General features: G+C 42.4%; 1 protein-coding gene across 2 annotated transcripts in view; it reads right to left on the reverse strand.

Annotated features, from left to right (window-relative positions):
* RELN (reelin) overlaps nucleotides 1-23,499 on the reverse strand; it is an 841,105-nt gene that overhangs the window by 293,285 nt on the left and 524,321 nt on the right. For both annotated transcript variants that reach the window (XM_040412563.1, XM_040412554.1), the window contains exon 12: nucleotides 12,539-12,690. In XM_040412563.1, coding sequence (XP_040268497.1) covers nucleotides 12,539-12,690 — 152 coding nt within the window. The remainder of the gene's footprint in view (nucleotides 1-12,538; nucleotides 12,691-23,499) is intronic.

Consider the following 23,499-nt stretch of genomic DNA (forward strand, 5'->3'; position numbering starts at 1 on the left):
GGCCGTTTTCAATGGATCATTTTTCCATTTTTTGTTTCAGTAGTGTTTCCGTTTTTCCGTATGGAATATACAGTATACAGTAATTACATAGAAAAAATTGGTCTGGGCATAACATTTTCAATAGATGGTTTCGCAAAAATGGAACGGATACGGAAAACATATGGAGTACATTCCGTATGTGTTCCTTTTTTTGCGGACCCATTGACTTGAATGGAGCCACGGAATGTGATTTGTGGGCAATAATAGAACATGTTCTATCTTTGAACGGAAAGGAAAAACAGAAATACGGAAACGGAATGCATACGGAGTACATTCTGTTTTTTTGCAGAACCATTGAAATGAATGGTTCTGTATACGGACCGTATACGGAACGCAAAAAACGGCCCATATACGGAACACAAAAAACGTTTGTGTGAACGAGCCCTTATTGTCTGTATTTCTCACCACCGACCAGTGACTATTACTGAGAATGATAGACAAAGTGGACAGCCAAGGAAACTTAGTGAAGTAGATGAAAGACATATCATGCTTACTTCCATTTGAAATGGGAGACTCAGGTAACCTCATCTACTATTCAGAGAAGTCTGGCCAGAAGTGGTCTTGATGGAAGAATTAAGAATTGCATCCAAAAAGCCATACAACGTGGAAACAAGGCCAAGAGACTGTGCATGAAAACATATTAAGTGGGGTGCAGAAAAATAGCAGCAGGGGCTCTGGACTGACGAGTTAAAATTTAAACTGGCTGTGGCAGAAGTTTGTTCGCCGAACAGCTGGAAAGCGGTACAATGAGTGTCTGCAGACAACAGTGAAGCAGAGTGAAGGTTCCTAACATCATCTAGTTTCCCTGGGATTGCATGAAAACACAGAAGGATTTGAGCAAGTTTACATCCACAGAAGATCTGTGGTTAGTTCTCCAAGATGTCTGAAACAACCTACCTGCAGAATTTCTTCAAAAACTATATGCAACTGTACCTAGAAGATTTAATGTTGTTTTGAAATCAAAGAGTGGTCACACCAAATATTGATTTGATTTAGATCTCTCTTTTGTTTATTCTCTCAGAATCGTTGCCAAAAAAAATGCCTCCAGTCTCCCATTCATTTCAATGGGAAGCAGCACTTGTTTTTTTTCTCTGTGTGGAAAAAAATCAAGGAAAAAAGAAGTAGTATGCCCTATCTTGGCAGGGAATCCACACTGAATTTTCCATTTAAATGAATGGGAAACAGCAAAAAAATAAATAAATGCATTGTACGCTCCCTTACGCTGTTAGTGGTTTTTTTTTTGAGTGGGGAATCCTTCGTCGGAAACGTGCGACTGGGCTGGCATTATTGGTAATTCACTTTAAAACCATTGATTATGTTTACCATTTGCACTTGCACTTTTCTTGCTCTATTTTATGCCAATTGGATATATGTTGCTGCCCTGTTGATCTCCTCCAGTGATGTCGCCATTTGTTTCCTGCGTTGTTGTTTTTAAACTGTCTTGATTAACCACTTAAGGACCACAGGTTTATACCCCCCTAATGACCAGGCCCTTTTTTACAAATCGACACTTCACAACTTTAACGGTTTATTGCTCGGTCATGCAACTTGGCACCCAAATGAATTTTACCTACTTTTCTTCTCACAAATACAGCTTTCTTTTGGTGGTATTTGATTGCTGCTGACATTTTTTGTTTTTCTGATATTAATCAAAATAGACTGCAATTTTCTCAAAAAAAGTGTATTTTTAACTTTCTCTGGTTAAATTGTTCAAATATAATTACATTTCTATACAAGTTTGTGTCAGAATTTATTGTGCTACATGTCTGATAAAAAAAATCCAATAAGTGTATATTTATTGGTTTGCGCAAAAGTTATAGCGTTTACAAACTATGGTACAAAAATGTGAATTTCCGCATTTTGAAGCAGCTCTGACTTTCTGAGCACCTGTCATGTTTCTTGAGGTGCTAGAATGTGCTAGATAGTATAAATACCCCCCAAATGACCCCATTTTTGAAAGAAGACACCTCAAAGTATTCACGGAGGGGCATGGTGAGTTCATGTATGATTTAATTTTTTTTTCACAAGTTAGCGGAAAATGACACTTTCTGAGGAAAAAAAAATAACAATAAAGTTTCCATTTCTGCTAACTTCTGGCAAAAAAAATAAAAATGTCCCACTGACTCACTATGCCCCTCAGTGAATACCTTGGGGTGTCTACTTTCCGAAATGGGGTCATTTGTGGGGTGTGTTTACTGTTCTGGCATTTTGGGCGGGGCTAAATTATGAGCAACCCTGTAAAGCCTAAGGCCCCTTTCACACGGGCGAGTATTCCGCGCGGATGCGATGCGTGAGGTGAACGCATTGCACCCGCACTGAATACCGACCCATTAATTTCTATGGGGCTGTTCACATGAGCGGTGATTTTCACGCATCACTTGTGCGTTGCGTGAAAATCGCAGCATGCTCTATATTCTGTGTTTTTCACGCAACGCAGGCCCCATAGAAGTGAATGGGGCTGTGTGAAAATCGCAAGCATCCGCAAGCAAGTGCGGATGCGGTGCGATTTTCACGAACAGTTGCTAGGAGACGATCGGGATGGAGACCCGATCATTATTATTTTCCCTTATAACATGGTTATAAGGGAAAATAATAGCATTCTGAATACAGAATGCATAGTAAAACAGCGCTGGAGGGGTTAAAAAAAATAAAAAATAATTTAACTCACCTTAGTCCACTTGATCGCGATGCCGACATCTCCTTCTGTCTCCTTTACTGAATAGGACCTGTGGTGAGCATTCATTATAGGTCAAGGACCTTTGGTGACGTCACTCCGGTCATCACATGGTACGTCACATGATCTTTTACCATGGTGATGGATCATGTGATGACCGGAGTGACGTCATCAAAGGTCCTTTACCCAGGTCCTGAAGAAAGAATACAGAAGGAGATGCCGGGCTGCACTATCAAGTGGACTAAGGTGAGTTAAATTATTATTTATTTATTTTTAACCCCTCCAGCGCTAGTTTACTATGCAGTCTGTATTCAGAATGCTATTATTTTCCCTTATAACCATGTTATAAGGGGAAATAATACAATCTACAGAACACCGATCCCAAGCCCGAACTTCTGTGAATAAGTTCGGGTTTGGGTACCAAACATGCGCAATTTTTCTCACGCGAGTGCAAAACGAATTACAATGTGTTCCCGCAATGCACCCGCACATTTTCCCGCAATGCCGGTGTGAAAGAGGCCTAAAGGTACTCGTTGGACTTTCGGCCCCTTTACGCACCTAGGCTGCAAAAAAGTGTCACACATGTGGTATCGCCGTACTTCTTCTGAGTACGGCGATACCACATGTATGACACTTTTTTGCAGCCTAGGTGCGCAAAGGGGCCCAAATTCCAATGAGTACCTTTAGGATTTCACAGGGCATTTTTTACGCATTGGGATTCCAAACTACTTCTCACGCTTTAGGGCCCCTAAAATGCCAGGGCAGTATAAATACCCCACAAGTGACCCCATTTTGGAAAGAAGACACCCCAAGGTATTCCTTGAGGGGCATGGCGAGTTCATAGAAGATTTTTTTTTTTTGGCACAAGTTAGCGGAAAATGAAATTATTATTATTTTTTTCTTACAAAGTCTCATATTCCACTAACTTGTGACAAAAAATTAAATTTTACATGAACTCGCCATGCCCCTCACGGAATACCTTGGGTTGTCTTCTTTCCAAAATGGGGTAACTTGTGGGGTATTTATACTGCCCTGGCATTTTAGAGGCCCTAAAGCGTGAGAAGTAGTTTGGAATTCAAATGCGTAAAAATGCCCTGTGAAATCCTAAACGTACTCATTGGAATTTGGGCCCCTTTGCGCACCTAGGCTGCAAAAAAGTTTCACACATGTGGTATCGCCGTACTCGGAAGAAGTAGGGCAATGTGTTTTGGGGTGTATTTTTACATATACCCATACTGTGTGTGAGAAATATCTCTGTAAATGACAACTTTTTACATTTTGTTATACAATGTTGTCAATTTACAAAGATATTTCTCTCACCAAGCATGGGTATATGTAAAAATACACCCCAAAACCCATTGCCCTACTTCTTCTGAGTACGGCAATACCACAATTGACCCCATATTGGAAAGAAGACACCCCAAGGTATTCCGTGAGGGGCATGGCGAGTTCATGTAAAATTTTATTTTTTGTCACAAGTTAGTGGAATATGAGACTTTGTAAGAAAAAAAGAAAGAAAAAATCATTTTCCGCTAACTTGTGCCAAAAAAAAAAAATTCTTCTATGAACTCGCCATGCCCCAATACCACATGTGTGACACTTTTTTGCAGCCTAGCTTTTTTGCAGCCTAGGTGCGCAAAGGGGCCCAAATTCCAATGAGTACCTTTTAGGAGGGCATTTTTAGACATTTGGATTCCAGACTTCTTCTCACGCTTTAGGGCCCCTAAAATGCCAGGGCAGTATAAATACCCCACATGTGACCCCATTTTGGAAAGAAGACACCCCAAGGTATTCCGTGAGGGGCATGGCGAGTTCATAGAAGATTTTTTTTTTGGCACAAGTTAGCGGAAATTGATATTTTTTTTTTCTCACAAAGTCTCCCTTTCCGCTAACTTGTGACAAAAAGTTCAATCTTTCATGGACTCAATATGCCCCTCAGCGAATACCTTGGGGTGTCTTATTTCCAAAATGGGGTCATTTGTGGGGTGTTTGTACTGCCCTGGCATTTGAGGGTCTCCACAATCATTACATGTATGGCCAGCATTAGGAGTTTCTGCTATTCTCCTTATATTGAGCATACGGCTAATGAGATTTTTTTTTTCGTTCAGCTTCTGGGCTGAAAGAAAAAATGAACGGCACAGATTTCTTCATTCGCATCGATCAATGTGGATGGAAAAATCTCTGCCAAAAAATGTGCAAAAAAAAAAAAAAAGAGGGGAAAGGCGTCTGCCAGGACATAGGAGCTCCGCCCAACATCCAAACCCACTCAGCCCGTATGCCCCGGCAAACCCGATTTCTCCATTCACATCAATCGATGTGGATGAATAAATCATTGCCAGAATTTTTATTTTTTTTTATAAAAAATGTTTGCCAAAGCATATGAACACCGCCCCTCAGCTCATAAGGCTCGGCAAACGTATCTTTTTTACTGCAGAGGAGAAATCTCGTCTTGCAGTGCCGCATACACAGACTTTGTGTAATCTGACAGCAGCGCAATGCTTCTGTCAGAATGCACATCAGTGCTGCAGCTGGTTGATCGCTTGGTCCACCTAGAAGGTAAAAAAAAAAAAACAGGCCGCAATGCAATAAATTTATTAACATCAACTTTTATAAACTTTATATAACATTTGAAACAGTACATTAACTTTTTTGCTTACCTGTGATTTTTCTTTTTTTTTTACCTTTAGAGGACAAACCTCTCCTTCCCCATGGGACAATGTGCAAAGCGCAAATCGCCCAGAGATGTGGCGAAGTACATTATGCACTTTGTCCCAGGTGAAAGGAGAGGTTTGTGGCAGCTCTGTGTGAAAGGGCCCTAAGACCCCTGTGTGCCTGTCCTGTGTCACGCAATCCCTACACTAATAGTGTACATGTGTGTGGTACTTGCGGAAACACTCCTATGCATAGGGCAGGCTGCTCAGGACAGTCAGGACAAAAAAAAGTGGTGTCACGCCTTATCCCAGCCCTGCTACAGACACGACATCTTTTTCTTGGGATACGCTGAGTTGGGGTACCAGGATAGACACTCGGGAAGTGTCTGCCATGTAGCCGGCTCACTACATCAGGGACTTGGGGCACGGACCTTCCTTGATACAGGAGTTCCAAAATGATCTCTTCCTGGAATTTTAGGAAGGATCCCGTTCTCCCAGCCTTACTGTAGAGAACAAAACTATTATACAGAGCCAATTGAATTAAATAAACAGACACCTTCTTATACCAGCGTCTGGTGCGGCGGGACACTAAATAGGGAGCCAACATCTGGTCATTGAAGTCCACCCCTCCCATGTGAAGGTTATAGTCATGGACAGAGAGGGGTTTCTCAATGACTCTAGTTGCCCTTTTAATTTGGACAGTCGTGTCTGCGTGAATGGTGGACAGAAGGTAAACGTCCCTCTTGTCCCTCCACTTCACCGCGAGCAGTTCTTGGTCACACAAGGCAGCCCTCTCCCCCCATGCAAGTCGGGTATTAACGAGCCGTTGGGGGAAGCCCCGGCGACTAGGTCACGTGGTGCCACAGCATTGAATTCCGACTAGATGTAAGTGCCGAAAGAGGTACCCCTTGTGGAGTAAGGGTGACACCAAGTCCCAGACAATCTTGCCACTGCTCCCCAGGTAGTCAGGACATCCGACCGGCTCCAGTTTTGAGTCTTTTCCCTCATAGACCCTAAAACGATATGTATAACCTGTGGCCCTTTCACAGAGCTTATACAGTTTGACCCCATACCGGGCGTGCTTGCTGGGGATGTACTGTTTGATGCCAAGGCGCCCGGTAAAATGTACGAGGGACTCGTCTATGCAGATGTTCTGATTGGGGGTATACGCATCTGCAAATCTGGATGACAAATTTTGGTCTATGAGGGGCCGAATTTTCTGGAGCCGGTCATAAGCAGGGTGGCCTCTTGGATGACAGGTTTTATTGTCAGTAAAATGCATAAAGCGCATGATGCCCTCAAAACGTGCCCTGGACATAGCAGCAGAGAACATGGGCATGTAATGTATTGGGTCTTTAGACCAATAGGACCACAATACATTTTTTTTAGTTAGACCCATGCTGAGGATAAGGCCCAAAAATTATTTAAATTCGGAAACTGTGACTGGTTTCCACCGGAAAGGCTGGGCATAGAAGCTTTCTGGATTGGCGGTAATATACTGTGTGGCGTAGATACTGTGTGGCGTAGCGGTTGGTTTCTGCCACAACTAAGTCATAGAGATCCGCGGTGAAGAACAGCTCAAAAAACTCGAGGGCTGATCCTAAATGAGCTGTCTCCACGCAAACTCCAGACTGGGCGGTGAAAGGGGGCAATACGGGTGCGGCGGAAGCAGGGGAGTGCCGATTTGGGTTTGCCAGCACCTCTGGGAGACTAAGGGCTCTACGGGCCTGTGAACGTGGTGGCTGCGACGGGGGAGTTACTGCACGTGCCACCATACCAGCTTGAACTGCCCTTCTGGTGCTCGCCACTTCACCAGGGAATACGGCAGTGCTGGTAGAAGGTCCAGGATGTGCTGCGCTGCTGGTGTATGCCGCACCATAAAAAAGATCAGCGCTAGCAACTTTCTGCTGCAAATGAGGCTCATCACGCGGGGTATGCAGAACACTGACCTGGGATCAGGTACGCCTGACCGTAGCAGGGACCTCAACCTCGTCATCTTCACTAGCGGTTAGAGCAGTGTTTTCCAACCAGTGTGCCTCCAGCTGTTGCAAAACTACAACTCCCAGCATGCCTGCACAGCCAAAGTGCCACTGCTGTCTTACAGGTTCATAATCTGAACCACTGGATTCAGCGGGTGAGGCGTCCCCATCGCTTTCATCCATCACGGCCAGAATCCTGTAGGCCTCTTCAGCGGAATACCCCTTGTTTGACATTTTGGGCTAACTAAATTTAGGGGGTATTCCTCTGAGACTACCCAGGAAAAAGAGCAAACCTACCTAGTAAAAAGGAGTGCTTGCGAAGTAAAGCTCAAAAGTGATCTTTATAGCGGCGCAGCAATTTTACAGTGTTTTTGCAGTGATCAGAAAAAAATAATTCTGTCACTGCGGTGGGGCGGACTGAACGCAAGTGTGCGTACAAGATCAGGCCTGATCTGGCGAACACTGCATTTTTTGTAGAGCCTAAGGTAACCCTAATGTACTTATATAGATCTGATTGCGATCAGTCTTGATCACTTACAGATACTATACAGTACTAGTGCTGATTAGCTACAGCGATGACGCTAATCCGCGACTAATCAGTGACTGCGGTGCAGTGGGCGCTAACTACTTAACAAGTAGCTAACTAACTGGCGGTGATGAGGGACCCTTACAGGGGGGTGATCAATGACAGGGGGGTGACAGGGGGGTGATCAGTGAGTCTATATGGAGTGATCAGGGGTTAATAAGGGGTTAATAAGTGATGGGGGGGGGGGTAGTGTATGTGTGGTGATTGGTGCTACTTACAGAGCTGCCTGTGTCCTCTGGTGGTCGATCCAAGCAAAAGGGACCACCAGAGGACCAGGTAGCAGGTATATCAGATGCTATTTTGTAAATAGCGTCTGACATACCCATTTCATTGGATCTTTTAAAAATCTACAGCCTGCCAGCCAATGATCGCTGCCGGCAGGCTTTAGATGAACTTCTGAACTGCGCGATCCTGTGAACGCGCGCTCCTGTGAGCGTGCGTTCACAGGAAATCTCGGCTCACACGAGATGACGCCAATAGGCGTCGCTGAGCCTGAGAGTGCCTCCACCCGGACGCCTATCGGTGTTATGTGTGCGGCAAGTGGTTAATGTGTTCAATAAAAAGATTTCATGATTCCTTTTGTAGGTTTAATTATATGATTTTTGCTAACGGCATTTTTCTAGGCTACTTATGTGGTCGTATCTCTCCTATATTAAGCACATTATTACCACTGGTTTACAGTGGTTATTAGATTTGATGCATTTCAAATTTAATGTAAATACTTGCTGGTATTCATTTTGCTTGTTTCTAATTTATTTAGAGGCAGATGCTTCCTAACAAATCAGGTGAATCTCTACCCTACTATGCACCAGAAACTGAAGTCTATGCCAGTGGTGTAGACTTCAGTTATAGCTTCCATCACTTTGCAGCGAAAATTATAGTAAATGCTTCAAAGCCCATCTCCTCCCACTAAGCCCTGCTCCCTTTTCACGGCACTACAGAAAAGTGCCAAGAAGCTCAAAAAGTTGCAAATTATGCTGCACACATGGCGTGTGCCATAACCTATGACTTTTTTTGCCACAATAGTGGCGTAAAGAGCTTGATAAATGTCCCTCATTATGTTTATCTATTAAACCTATCACACTGGACACAAACATATTGAAAGGTATGCAAGTCCGTAACATGTATGTTTTTTTTTGTTTAAAAAGGAAAGATAACCACAAAATTGGATACGTTTGTATACTTTTTTTTAATGTACATCTTAATGTATATGTCAAATGTGAACAGCCCCTCTATATTTATGCAGCACATGCACAGACTCATGCACTGTATCAGGGATATCACAGGGTTGGCATCCCTGCACTATATGTTCTAATTTGTTGAAAAAAAAACACATATAGTGTTCGAGCTAATAAACCTTAGCATTCACACGCGGACAACATTTTTAACATCTCAGTCACCAAAAATGTCATCTGCCAATTAAAACTACAGTTGCAAGAAAAAGTATGTGAACCCTTTGGAATGATATGGATTTCTGCACAAATTGGTCATAAAATGTGATCTGATCTTCATCTAAGGCCTCATGCACACGACCGTTGTGTGCATCCCTGGCCGTTGTGCCGTTTTCCGTTTCCGTTGGTGGCAGCGAAGATTCCGATCGCACCCTGTCCACCAATGATATTAATACAATAGAGGGGGGGCCGGGGGGTGGCCGCACACTGGCCACCAATGAAATTACAATAGAGGGGGGAGCGCACACTGGCCACCAATGATATTCAAACTGGGGAGGGAGGGGGGTCTGCCCCCTGCTGCCTGGCAGCCCCTGATCTCTTACAGGGGGCTATGATACGCACAATTAACCACTTCAGGTGCGGCACCTGAAGGGTTAATTGTGCTGATCACAGCCCCCTGTAAAAGATTGGGTGCTGCCAGGCAGCAGGGGGCAGTCATGTACACAGTTTGTAGTATATTCTAACTAGAAGCGTCCCCATCACTATGGGAACGCATCTGTGTTAGAATATACTGTCGGATCTGAGTTTCACGGTGTAACTCAAATCCGATGGTATATTCTAACATAGAGGCGTTCCCATGGTGAGGGGGACGCTTCAAGTTAAAATATACCATCGGATTGGAGAAAACTCAGATCCTATGGTATATTAACTCCTGAATTTACATTGAAAGTCAATGGGGGACGGATCCGTTTGAAATTGCTCCGCACGGCAAGGCGGACACCAAAACGACTTTTTTTTAATGTCCGTGGATTCTCCAAAAATCAAGGAAGACCCACGGATGAAAAAACGGTCACGGATCACGGACCAACGGAACCCCGTTTTGTGGACCGTGAAAAAATACAGTCGTGTGCATGAGGCCTAAGTCACAACAATAGACAATCACAGTCTGCTTAAACTAATAACACACAAAGAATTAAATGTTACCATGTTTTTATTGAACACACTATGTAAACATTCATAGTGCAGGTGGAAAAAGTATGTGAACCCCTAGACTAATGACATCTCCAAAAGCTAATTGGAGTGAGGTGTCAGCCAACTGGAGTCCAATCAATGAGATGAGATTGGAGGTGTTGGTTACAGCTGCCCTATAAAAAACACACACCAGTTCTGGGTTTGCTTTTCACAAGAAGCATTGCCTGATGTGAATGATGCCTCGCACAAAAGAGCTCTCAGAAGATCTACGATTAAGAACTGTTGACTTGCATAAAGCTTGAAAGGGTTATAAAAGTATCTCCAAAAGCCTTGCTGTTCATCAGTCCACGGTAAGACAAATTGTCTATAAATGGAGAAAGTTCAGCACTGCTGCTACTCTCCCTAGGAGTGGCCGTCCTGTAAAGATGACTGCAAGAGCACAGCGCAGACTGCTCAATGAGGTGAAGAAGAATCCTAGAGTGTATGCTAAAGACTTACAAAAGTCTCTGGCGTATGCTAACATTCCGGTTAGTGAATCTATGATATGTAAGACACTAAACAAGAATGGATTTCATGGGAGGATACCACAGAGGAAGCCACTGCTGTCCAAAAAAAACATTGCTGCACGTTTACAGTTTGCACAACAGCACCTGGATGTTCCACAGCAGTACTGGCAAAATATTCTGTGGACAGATAAAACCAAAGTTGAGTTCTTTGGAAGAAACACACAACACTATGTGTGGAGAAAAAAAGGCACAGCACACCGACATCAAAACCTCATCCCAACTGTGAAGTATGGTGGTGGGGGCATCATGGTTTGGGGCTGCTTTGCTGCGTCAGGGCCTGGACGGATTGCTATCATCGAAGGAAAAATGAATTCCTGAGTTTATCAAGACATTTTGCAGGAGAACTTAAGGCCATCTGTCCACCAGCTGAAGTTCAACAGAAGATGGGTGTTGCAACAGGACAACGACCCAAAGCATAGAAGTAAATCAACAACAGAATGGCTTAAACAGTAGAAAATACGCCTTCTGGAGTGGCCCAGTCAGAGTCCTGACCTCAACCCGATTGAGATGCTGTGGCATGACCTCAAGAAAGCGATTCACACCAGATATCCGAAGAATATTGCTGAACTGAAACAGTTCTGTAAAGAGGAATGGTCAAGAATTACTCCTGACCGCTGTGCATGTCTGATCTGCAACTACTGGAAACGTTTGGTTGAAGTTATTGCTGCCAAAGGAGGTTCAACCAGTTATTAAATCCAAGTGTTCACATACTTTTTCCACCTGCACTGTGAATGTTTACATGATGTGTTCAATAAAAACATGGTAACATTTAATTCTTTGTGTGTTATTAGTTTAAGCAGACTGTGATTGTCTATTGTTGTGACTTAGATGGAGATCAGATCACATTTCATGACCAATTTGTGCAGAAATCCATATCATTCCAAAGGGTTCACATACTTTTTCTTGCAACTGTATATAGTGACATGTCTCCTTTTTATCTAATCTGTTTTTAGTTTCTGATTACAGATTTATTTATTCGATTTCCCGAACATGATTATGGGGGCAGCCATCTTGCTTGAGCTGTTCTTAACCCTTTCGCTACCAGCGCCGTACATTTATGTCGCTGGAGCGATGGGTAAACGTGGCGCCCGCTCGTGCGTGCAGCGGGAGACATGGCCAGTGGATCTCTGCTGTTTCAAACAACAGAGAACAGCGGCTAATGACCGCGACGGGTGATAATGCCAATCATGGTTATTAAAGCCTTTAGATGTTGCGATCAAGTGTGATCAAGCCTTTAGATGCCGTGATCAAGCTTGCGCTTCCAGGCTTCTTACCAGCATCCCCTGCAGCCAATGAGTCTTTAAACAGGTGTGGCTGTTCTTTTGGTATAATAGGGAATTTGAAGCTCATTAGATCCCACCACATGCAATGAAGCCCGTAGCCAAAATGCACGCATTTACCTTCTCTGACAGAATGCGTTGCATTCCAACTAGTAGACTTGTTACAAACTCCAGTAACTTCTTCTGCCAGCCCTGCTTACCTACAGTTACTAGGGACCCACTGCTCTCTTATATATAATTTCTATGTGACATACAGTGCATAAAGTGCATTACAACATATATATTCATAGTCTGTGGCTCCTTTACTAGCATTTGCCGCCCTCTGATAGGGAAACATGTATGTCATGATAGTACCACTACATAACAGAATGCTGATTTGAACAAATCCTTGTTAACTTACCCATACTGAAATAAAATCGCAGGTTTCCATATCCAGTAGTATCCATATAAGGAGTACATAATTTTCTTTCTCCATCTTTCATAAATACAAGAGAAGAGCCTGACTCTATTGTTCCACATTCAGTACCAATGACAGCTCCAGAAATTTCCCACCTAGTAACAGAAAGATAGCACGGTGATGCATAAATCTGCATTATATCAGTAGTAATGTTTTATAGAACTATATTTTCACAAGAATGAGTACACAAAGTAAGGTTTGCTAGGGTACTTTCACACTAGCGTTATTCTTTTTCAGCATTGAGTTCCGTCCTAGGGGCTCAATACCGGAAAATAACTGATCAGTTTTATCCTAATGCATTCTGAATGGAGAGCATTCCGTTCAGGATGTCTTCAGTTCAGTCTTTTTGCCTTTTCAGGATGGAGATAATACCGCAGCATGCAGTCCAAAATTCCGGAACACTTGCCGAAATGCCGGATCCGGCATTTTTTCCCTTTGAAATGCATTAATGCCAGATCCGGCCCGAGTGTTCTGGCAAAACGTATCCGGCATTGCAGTCTGCGCAAGGTCAAATGCAAAAAATGTGAAAAAAAATAAACGCCGGATACGTTTTTCCGGATGACACCGGAGAGACGGATCCGGCATTTCAATGCATTTGTCATACGGATCAGGATCCTGATCCGACTGACAAATGCCATCAGTTTCACACTTGCCGGAATCCTCTGCCACAAGTGTGAAAGTATTCATAGGAATGATGCTTGAAATGTTGATGCTGATGTTGGAAAGTTTATTTTAACATCCAATATTCTACAGTAACTCAAGTACTGTAAAGGTTAAAGGAATGCAGTGTTTGCAGCACACTGTATACAGGTTACAAGCTAATAAAGTCATGGAACACGTTTTTACTTGCGTAATCTGTATTTTGTTATTATATACAAACATGTTTTTTAATACTGGTTTTGCATTGTGGAAATAGGTGTTTTAGATTTTTTTGTATGCCAAAATTATTAAACAGGCGTGCCCTATGTAAGGTCAATATTAAAGGGGTTGTCTGGCCCAGGAGCCATCAACCTCAATGCTAATAAACTGTACCTCATAAAAAAATAAAAATAACCTGTCATCTGTCTCGCCATGCCTGCACTGCTGACCCATTCTGAGCCGCTTCTAGTCCCTACAGGCCTGGAGGTGACATGGTCCCATGACTGCTACCACCAATCACTGGCCTAAGTGTTCAAATGTGCTTGAGTGGCACATAACTAGCACGGCACCAGCAGTGATGTGCCATGGACAGGTGAATAGTTTTTATATTAGGGAACAGATTAGGGGCATTGGTGGTATCCATTCATAAGCTGATCAACCACATATTGAATTTTAATAGTTATGCTGATAGCATGTTATACCACCCCCTAGTTGGTGAACTTTTACAAAAATAAGAAAAACACAGCTTTACCCTGTTTTATGCCATTTCCAAATTGTGTTACTAGTGGCATTTTTAATTTGTGGCATTTTGTGCTCTGGGTGTTTTCGAAATTTTACTGAGAAGTTTAGGGAGAAAAACACCTGAAACCACACCTGTTAGTACAGTGCTCATGCCCCTGTCTACAGGCAGAAATGTGCGCTGCTGTACTTAACCTACCCATCCTGTCTGGTGGCCTGGGCCTGCAGTCCCTTTTTATCTACGCCCACAGCGGGCCTGGGCGCTAGAGTCTTGTTCTCTTCCTGCAAGACGCAGCCATAGGCTGCACGTGCTTCCTGGCTCTCAAAGGGCCAGCGTTCAAATGCCCTAATTCTTCCCTAGCCTATGACTGGCTGTCTCAAGGTATTTAAGGCACCTTCCTAGTTTACTTTAGGTTGTTCTAGCTTACTAGTTCTAAGTGAAGGTGTGCTGTTCCTGACTGTCTGACCGTGTACCAAATTCTGCCTATCGAACTACCCTTTGCTGCCTAACCCGACCACTACTTGTTTACTGCACTGACACTTTGCTTCCTGCCCTGCCCTTGAATTAGTTTCATGGATTTGCACGTACTCTGCCTGCCTGCACTGACCTCTGCCGTTTACTCACTACGAGTATTGCCTGATTCCTCAGGGCATCATTGTCTCTGGCCCCCTAGGTCAGCAGCCAACCACACTAGGACTATTCCAAGCGGTAGCGGCCTGGTTGCTCCCCTGCAGTGAAGATCAGATCCCTGTATAGGAGTTAGAGGGTGAAAACCAGGGGACTGCCAGGATAACACCCTTTGGTCTAGCCCACGGTTAAGCTGGTTAGTTGGTATGGTGGGACGACATCCACTGACTATATCACATACCTAGAGTAAGCTGTGTTTTAATAAAATTGCTACTGGTGTGGGCGGGGAAGATGGTGGGCCGGCTGGACCGTCTTTTTAATAATTTTCCACTACAGTTTTTGGCGTGGAAAATTACCTTAATCTGTGCCAGCAATGAAGCTGGCATAGTTTAAAGCATGTTGCACTGCCAGAGGTATCAAGCGTCAAAGTTATGTAGAGGCCGCACATCAACATATAATTGAAAAACTCATGGCATATAATTGAAAAGCTCATGGCTTCATAGAAAACATTATAGCTAACTTAAGACATTTTCTCTCCGTAAACCATCAGTATAGGGCAACTGAAAGAAAGCAGCCATGCAAGGTTTCAAAATAAGCATACATTCTCAATGCTTGATGCCTCTCTATCAATCTCTAATATTGTGGCTGACATTCACTTCTTTTCATCTTCTGCAGTGAGCTACTCTGAGCAGTTTAGCACAAACATTAAATCTAAAGGAAATAGGAAATCTGCCTAGTTATGCAGTGATATATGTCTACTCCTGTATAACTATGTGGTTGGATAGATTTGTCATTCAGACATCTCAGAAACCTGTGGATGTGATGACCTTATTGATTTTCACACAGCTTTCAAAAACAAACAAACTCCTGAATATACTGTATGTTTAACAACTTGACAGAAGACGACAACTCACGGATATTCACTTTTTATTGTAAACCAGAAATGCAATTCAACCCCTTCCAGACATCCGTGGAGCAAGTGCCATAGCTACTGGGTGCCTGCTGTTGCACATAGCAGACACTGGGGCTAATGTCTGCCGGAAAAATGGCACAAAAGATGATAAATGTGGCAGGGCCATTGTCCCCACGCCTCCCGAAGCACCTTTTTGAGAAAGTGGCAAAAGTGGGGGAGAAATGGCACTTGCGCAAAAATGTTTGTGCAATTGGTGTTCAAAAGTGACTAACACACATTATATTTACATTCTCAGGTGTAAGCAGAACTAAGAAATCATGTTGGTTAAACATTTCATGTCTTATACCAAGGAAAAAGCAGTACCAATCATTCCCAATAAAGAAGGGAACATATAACATCAAAGGTGGGACAATAACACATTCAAACTATAAAAAATATTATTTATAATATTTTACATTTCAGAAACCTGTTTAAGAAAGAAAACACTATGGGGATCATTTATTAAACAGAAATACGCCTACATTAGGTGTATTTCTGGTGCAGATTGTGGCGCAAAGGTCCTTTGCACTGAAATCTGCGACTATCCCCACTCACGCCAGGTCTAAAAAGAAGTGGGCGTGGCAAGGGTGAGGAAGATGACGGGCCGACAGGCCCAACTCATTTACCATTTTGTACGCCGGTTTTAGGCATAGAAAATGGTCTAAATGTAAGACAGCAAGAAAGCTGTCTTACATTTTGAAGCGGCACCTCTACATAACTTCAGTGGATCGACCACCAGCGCAGGGCCTTATTAAGACCAGCATCTAAAATGTCTTAATAAATGTGCCCCTATATCCATATATTAAATTTCAGAAACCCTCTCAAGAAAGAAAACACTATGGGAGAGATTTATCAAAACTTCTTTGGAAAATGATTGGTTGCTATGGGCAATTAAGCCAGTTTTCCTTGACACTAGTTTTGATAAATGTCCCCCTATATTCATATATTACATTTCAGAAACTTCTTCAAGAGATAAACTTCAAGGGGTCAAAAGATATACACAGGTCCCCCCTACTCCGAACCCTGAGTTTCCGACCCCAAGTGGCTTATGTATTATCTCACAGCAGTATACATATGTGTAATATCACCAGCATGGATTTATTTAAAAAAATGTCTCAAAGTGGCAGAAGGATTACATGAGCCTGGACTTAATACATCATAGATATGTTCAGAAATCCTCTTCTTCAATGATCTTTAGCTTTTTTGAACATGTGGTTTTCTAAACATCTCTATGACATATTAAGTCCAGGCTCACGTAATCCTTCTGCTGTACTGAGACATTTTTTTGATAAGTCCATGCTTGTGATAATGCACACATAAAGGTATATGGCTGTGGGAGAATACATAAGCTGATGAGGAGGGGTGGTTTGGAACACAGGGTCCAGAGTAACCAGGCTTTTTGGATTTTGGAATTGGAAACAAGGGCACCAAAGGGCTTAAATCTCCATTCAGACTTTGTGTCATTCTATTGGCTTCTTGAAGTTTCTCTCTTGAGAAGGTTTCTAAAGTGTAATATATGGATACAGGGGGAGATTTATCATTACTGGTGAAAATGAAAACGGGGCTTAGTTGCACATTGCAACCAATCAGATTCCACCTTACACTTTTCACAGCTCCTTTTGAAAATGAAAGGTGGAATCTGACTGGTTGCTATGGGCAACTAAGCCAGATTTCCTTTACTCTAGCTTGAAATATCTCCTCCATAGTGTTTTCTTTTTTGAAAGGGTTTATGAAATGTAATATATGGATTTAAAGTTCTATACTTTGAATGTGCTATTAACCCCTTCAGGACACGGCCATTTTTCACCTTAAGGACCAGGCAATTTTTTGCAAATCTGACCAGTGTCACATTATGTGGTGATAACTTTAAAATGCTTTGACTTATCCAAGTCATTCTGAGATAGTTTTTTTTGTCACATATTGTACTTCATGACACTGGTAAAAGTTTCAATTTCTTTACTTCTATAATACATAGTAATACCTACAAAAATAGTTATTACTTTACATTCCCCATATGTCTACTTCATGTTTGGATCATTTTGGGAATGACATTTTTTTTTTGGGGATGTTAGAAGGCTTAGAAGTTTAGAAGCAAATCTTGAAATTTTTCTGAAATTTTCAAAAACCCACTTCTTAAGGACCAGTTCAGGTCTGAAGTCACTTTGTGAGGCTTACATAATAGAAATCACCCAAAAATGACCCCATTCTAGAAACTACACCCCTCAAGGTATTCAAAAACGTCCTTAACCCTTTAGGTGTTCCACAAGAGTTAATGGCAAATGGAGATAAAATTTCCGAATTTAAATTTTTTCCCAATTTTTCAATTTTAATCAATTTTTTTGAGTAACAAAGCAAGGGTTAACAGCCAAATAAAACTCATGATTTATTGCCCTGATTCTGTAGTTTGCAGAAATACCCCATATGTGGCTGTAAACTACTGTATGGGCAAACGGTAGGGCGTAGAGGGAAAGGTGTGCCGTGTGGTTTTTGGAAGGCAGATTTTGCTGGACTGGTTTATTTACACCATGTCCCATTTGAAGCCCCCCTGATGCACCCCTAGAGTAGAAACTCCATAAAAGCGACCCCATATAAGAAACTACACCCCTCAAGGTATTCAAAAGTGGTTTTGCCTACTTGTCTACTTCATGTTTGGATCAATTTGTGAATGATATTTAATTTTTGGGGGATGTTACAAGGCTTAGAAGTTTAGAAGCAAATCTTGAAATCTTTCCGAAATTTTCAAAAACCCACTTTTTAGGGACCAGTTCAGGTCTGAAGTCACTTTGTGAGGCTCACATAATGGAAACCACCCAACAATGACCCCATTCTAGAAACTACACCCCTCAAGGTATTCAAAACTGATTTTACAAACGTCGTTAACCCTTTAGGTGCTCCACAAGAGTTAATGGCAAATGGTGATAAAATTTCAGAATTTAGATTTTTTGGGCAAATTTTCCATTTTAATCAATTTTTTCCAGTAACAAAGCAAGGGTTAACAGCCAAACAAAACTCAATATTTATTGCCCTGATTCTGTAGTTTGCAGAAACACCCCATATGTGGCCGTAAACTACTGGTCGGGCACACGGTAGGGCGTAGAGGGAAAGGTGCGCCATGTGGTTTTTGGAAGTCAGATTTTGCTGGACTGGTTTATTTACACCATGTCCCATTTGAAGCCCCCCTGATGCACCCCTAGAGTAGAAACTCCATTAAAGTGACCCCATTTTGGAAACTAAGGGATAAAGTGGCAGTTTTTTGGGACTATGTTTAGGGTACATATGATTTTTGGTTGCTCTACATTACATTTTTGTGAGGCAAGGTTTAAAAAGAGAAATTCTGAAATTTCATCTCCATTTGCCATAAACTGTTGAGGAACACCTAAAGGGTTAATAAAGTTTGTAAAATCAGTTTTGAATACCTTGAGGGTGTAGTTTCTTAGATGGGGGTCACTTTTATAGAGTTTCTACTCTAGGGGTGCATCAGGGGTTCTTCAAACGGGACATGGTGCCAAAAAAAAGGCCATCAAAATCTGCCTTCCAGAAACCATACGGCGTTCCCTTCCTTCTGCGCCCTGCCCTTTGGTCATACAGCAGTTTACGACCACATATGGGGTGTTTCTGTAAACTGCAGAATCAGGGTAATAAATATTAAGTTTTGTTTGGCTGTTAACCCTTGATTTGTTAGTGGAAAAAACTGATTAAAATGTAAAATTTGCCAAAAAATAGCTATTTTGGCATAGTTTTTATTTTATTTTTATGACCGTGTTCATCTGAGGGGTTAGGTCATGGGGTATTTTTATAGAGCAGATTCGTACGGATGTCTACTTTTTTAAAATTTATTTAGGTTTTACACTATATTATCTTTTTATAAAACAAAAAAAACATTTTAGTATCTCCATAGTCTGAGTCAGTTTTTTTTTTTTTTGCCGATTATCTTAGGTAGGGGCTAATTTTTTGCGGGATAAGAGGACGGTTTTATTGGCACTATTTTGGGGGGCATATGACTTTTTGGTCGCTTGCTATTACACTTTTTGTGATGTAAGGTGACCAAAAAATACCTTTTTTTGCACCGTTTTTATTTTATTTTTTTGGACCGTGTTCATCTGCCTTGTTAGGTCATGGGAAATTTTTATAGAGCAGATTCGTACGGACGCGGCGATACCTAATATGTCAAATTTTTTTATTTATTTTAGTTTTACAAAAAATATTTTTGAAAAAAAATTTTTTTTTTTTAGTTTCTCAAGTCTGAGAACCATAGTTTTTTTTCGATTGACAGTGGCTAAATGGAATTAAAATTGGGGAAGTGGAATATAAATTTAGTACTCCATGGAAGTGTGGTACTCCCTGAAGCAACCAATAATGCAGAGGCCCAGATAATCGGGGCACGTGTCACACTGAGTGGTGGTAAACTTCTGTATCCCCCTCCTGTGACACATGCTGCACTTTTTTTGGGACCGTCCCTTCTTTCCAGTATGGGGGACCACACCTGGAAAGTGTTGGCCAGGGATGATCCGGGCGCCTCCAGTTCCCGAGGTACTCCGGCCTGCTCTTTCCCGGTCAGAAAAGATCAGGGCCTTAAGGACTGCCTAATAGAACTGCAGGAATTTCCCTGTGTTGCCAGCGCTCCGGGACAGCACAAAAGAGTTGTACAAGGCAACCTGTACCAAATAGACCGCGACTTTTTTGTACCATGCCCGGGTTTTGCGCATGGCAATATATGGCTTGAGTTCTTGATCAGAGAGATCAACTCCTCCCATATACCGATTGTAGTCAACGATACAATTGGGCTTGAGGACCGTTGCCGCAGTACCTCGCACAGGGACAGGGGTGATGTCATTACGGTGAATTGTGGACAATACAAGAACATCCCTCTTGTCCTTATATCTGACCAGCAACAGGTTTCCACTGGTAAGGGCATGGGTCTCACTCCTGGGGATAGATACCTGGAGGGGGTGGGTAGGGAGGCCGCATTGATTTTTCCGTACGGTCCCACAAACGGACGTGGATCTGGCGGCAAGGGAACAAGGGGATACTGGTATAAAAGTTATCCACGTACAGGTGGTAACCTTTATCTAGCAGTGGGTGCATAAGGTCCTACACAAGTTTCCCGCTAACACCCAGATAGGGGGACATTCTGGGGGTTGAATACGGGAATCTTGCCCCTCATACACACAAAACTTGTAAGTGTACCCTTAGGTACTCTTACAAAGTTTGTACAGATTCACACCATACCTCGCCCACTTAGAGGGAACATACTGGCGGAAAAGGAGTCTTGAAAGCAATGAGAGACTCATCAACCGCGACCTCCCTTCCAGGTACATAGGCCTCCAAAAATTTGGCCAAAGTGATCGATGACCATCCTGATTTTGTACAGGCGGTTATAGGCACGATCACCTTGGGGGGGACATGCTGCCTTATCTGCATACAATCGGGCTTGAGATTGGTACTATTCTGGCGGCTATTCTGGCGCCTTTTTGATCACTTGGTGTCACACTTTTAGTGATGTAAGGTGACAAAAAAATGTTTTTTTTAGCACAGTTTTTATTTTATTTTTTTGGCGCTGTTCATCTGAGGGGTTAGGTCATTTGATATTTTTATAGAGATGGTCGAAACGGACGAGGCGATACCAAATATGTCTACTTTCTTATTTTCCCTCATTTTTACAATTTTTTTACTTTATTTTGGGAAAAGGCCGCTTTTATTTTTTTTACTTAAAACTTTCATTTTTGTATTATAAAAAACACCTCTTTTCACTTTGTATATTTGTCCCTCTGTCGGACTTCACCTTTTTAGGGTTTGATCCCTGTTTCAATTCAGTACAATACACTATGTTGGATCTCCTGGGCTTCCGTACCTGGCAGGCTCCGATGCCTGTGGAAGGCATCGGGGCTGCCATGGCAACAATCGGCCCCCTGTCAGTGCAGCGCGGGGGACCGATGGAATCAGAGGGATGGAACAGGGATCAAACCCTGAAAAGGTGAAGTCCCACAGTGGGACAAATATAAAAAGTGAAAAATGGTGGGGTTTTTTATAATAAAAAAAATGAAAGGTTTAATTAAAAAAAAAGCGTCCTTTTCCCAAAATAAAGTAAAAAAATTGTAAAAATTAGGGAAAATAAGAAAAGTAGACATATTATGTATCGCTACGTCCGTATCGACCGTCTCTATAAAAATATCACATGACCTAACCCCTCAGATGACCAGCGTCAAAAAAATAAAATAAAAACTGTGCTAAAAAAACATTTTTTTGTCACCTTACATTACTAAAAGTGCAACACCAAGTGATCAAAAAGGCGTATGCCCGCCAGAATAGTACCAATCTAACCGTCATCTCATCATGCAAAAAAATGAGCCCCTACCTAAGACAATCGCCCAAAAAATATGTGTGATATGTTTTTAACCTTGATTTTACTTTATATGTTTTTAATGAAGATGAAATAAACTTGGGATTTTTTTTTTTATTAAGACAGGGATGGAGAAGGTTTTTACTTTCTATGCATATGACTACTTTGTCCCATTGCCAATATGGAGCTTTCTGCCGTCTCTATTTGGAGAGGATGTGTTGTAATTAGAGTTGAGCGAATTTCTCCAAAATTCAATTCGGCTGGTTTGCCGAATTTTCTGAAAAAATTTGGTTCGATACGAATTTATTTGTGGCGAATTGCGTAAAAAACTGCTGTTCCTGGCTGCAGAGAGCCTTTATAGTGGTGTAGAACACTGTGCCTTGCAGTAACACGCATAGAGAATCTGCTGTGGTAGTGAAACAATACTGTGAGTCAGTATGACTTGCAGATGACAGGCGTCACTTTTAGAATCACTGCACACTTCACTTATTTGGGCAGTTACGGGGCCAAAACTGACCAAATAACTCAAGTGTGAACTCAGCCTTACAAGTCAATGTTAGCGTCAAGAAGAAGCGCACTCCTTTTACACCGTCGGCAGCTGATTCCACATAGATGTCTACAGAACCTATTCTATTAAACGCTTATATAAGTAGAGCCCCTCCCGACAGAGTGGAAAGGATGTCAGCAGTAAGTTTGTGTTGATGTCACTGATTATTTTGCCCTTCCTCTGATCCGTCAGAATAATAACCCCCAAAAAACTGATCCTGTCTGTGGAGCATCAGCCTTCACTCGGTCAGCATTTGGTCAGTAATCCATCAGTATAGCTAAAGCAAAAAAAAACAGGAGTGGATCCAAAACAAAGATGACAAGTGAATTGAATATTTGCATGTCTTCTGTGTTTTGTACCCACTCCTGCTTTTGGCTACCAAATCATAAGCTAATTCTGATACAAAATATGGACCATGTCATGCAGGCCTTACAGCTGTTAGATAGACAGAATCCGTTGTGCATCTTATTTTTCCTTCCTTCTGACAGATCAGAAGAAGGTTTAGATAAATGATGTCAGCCAGGCCGAAAGGCAAAATAGTGGCCCAGTCATGAAGTGGTGAGGTGAAAGCAGCATTAGGAGACCCCAGAGTGGCCCAATGACAGAGTCTGGAGGTAGCAGCAGCATCAGGAGGAGGCCACAAAGTGGCACAATGACAGTGTGGAGGTGGCAGCAGCAGCATCAGGAGGCCACAGAGTAGCACAATGACAGAGTGAGGAGGTGGAAGCAGCATCATCAGGAGGAGGCCACAGAGTGGCACAATGACAGATTGTGGAGGTAGCAGCAGCATCAGCATCAGAAGGCCACAGAGTGGCACAATGATAGAGTGTGGAAGTGGAAGCAGCATCATCATCAGGAGGAGGCCACAGGGTGGCACAATGACAGAGTGTAGAGGTGGCAGCAGCAGCATCAGGAGGAGGCCACAGGGTGGCACAATGACAGTGTGGAGGTGGCAGCAGCAGCATAAGGAGACCACAGAGTGGCACAATGACAGAGTGTGGAAGTGGAAGCAGCATCATCATCAGGAGGAGGCCACAGGGTGGCACAATGACAGAGTGTG

This window comes from Bufo bufo, chromosome 1 (assembly GCF_905171765.1).
Source record: "Bufo bufo chromosome 1, aBufBuf1.1, whole genome shotgun sequence".
NCBI lineage: Eukaryota > Metazoa > Chordata > Amphibia > Anura > Bufonidae > Bufo > Bufo bufo.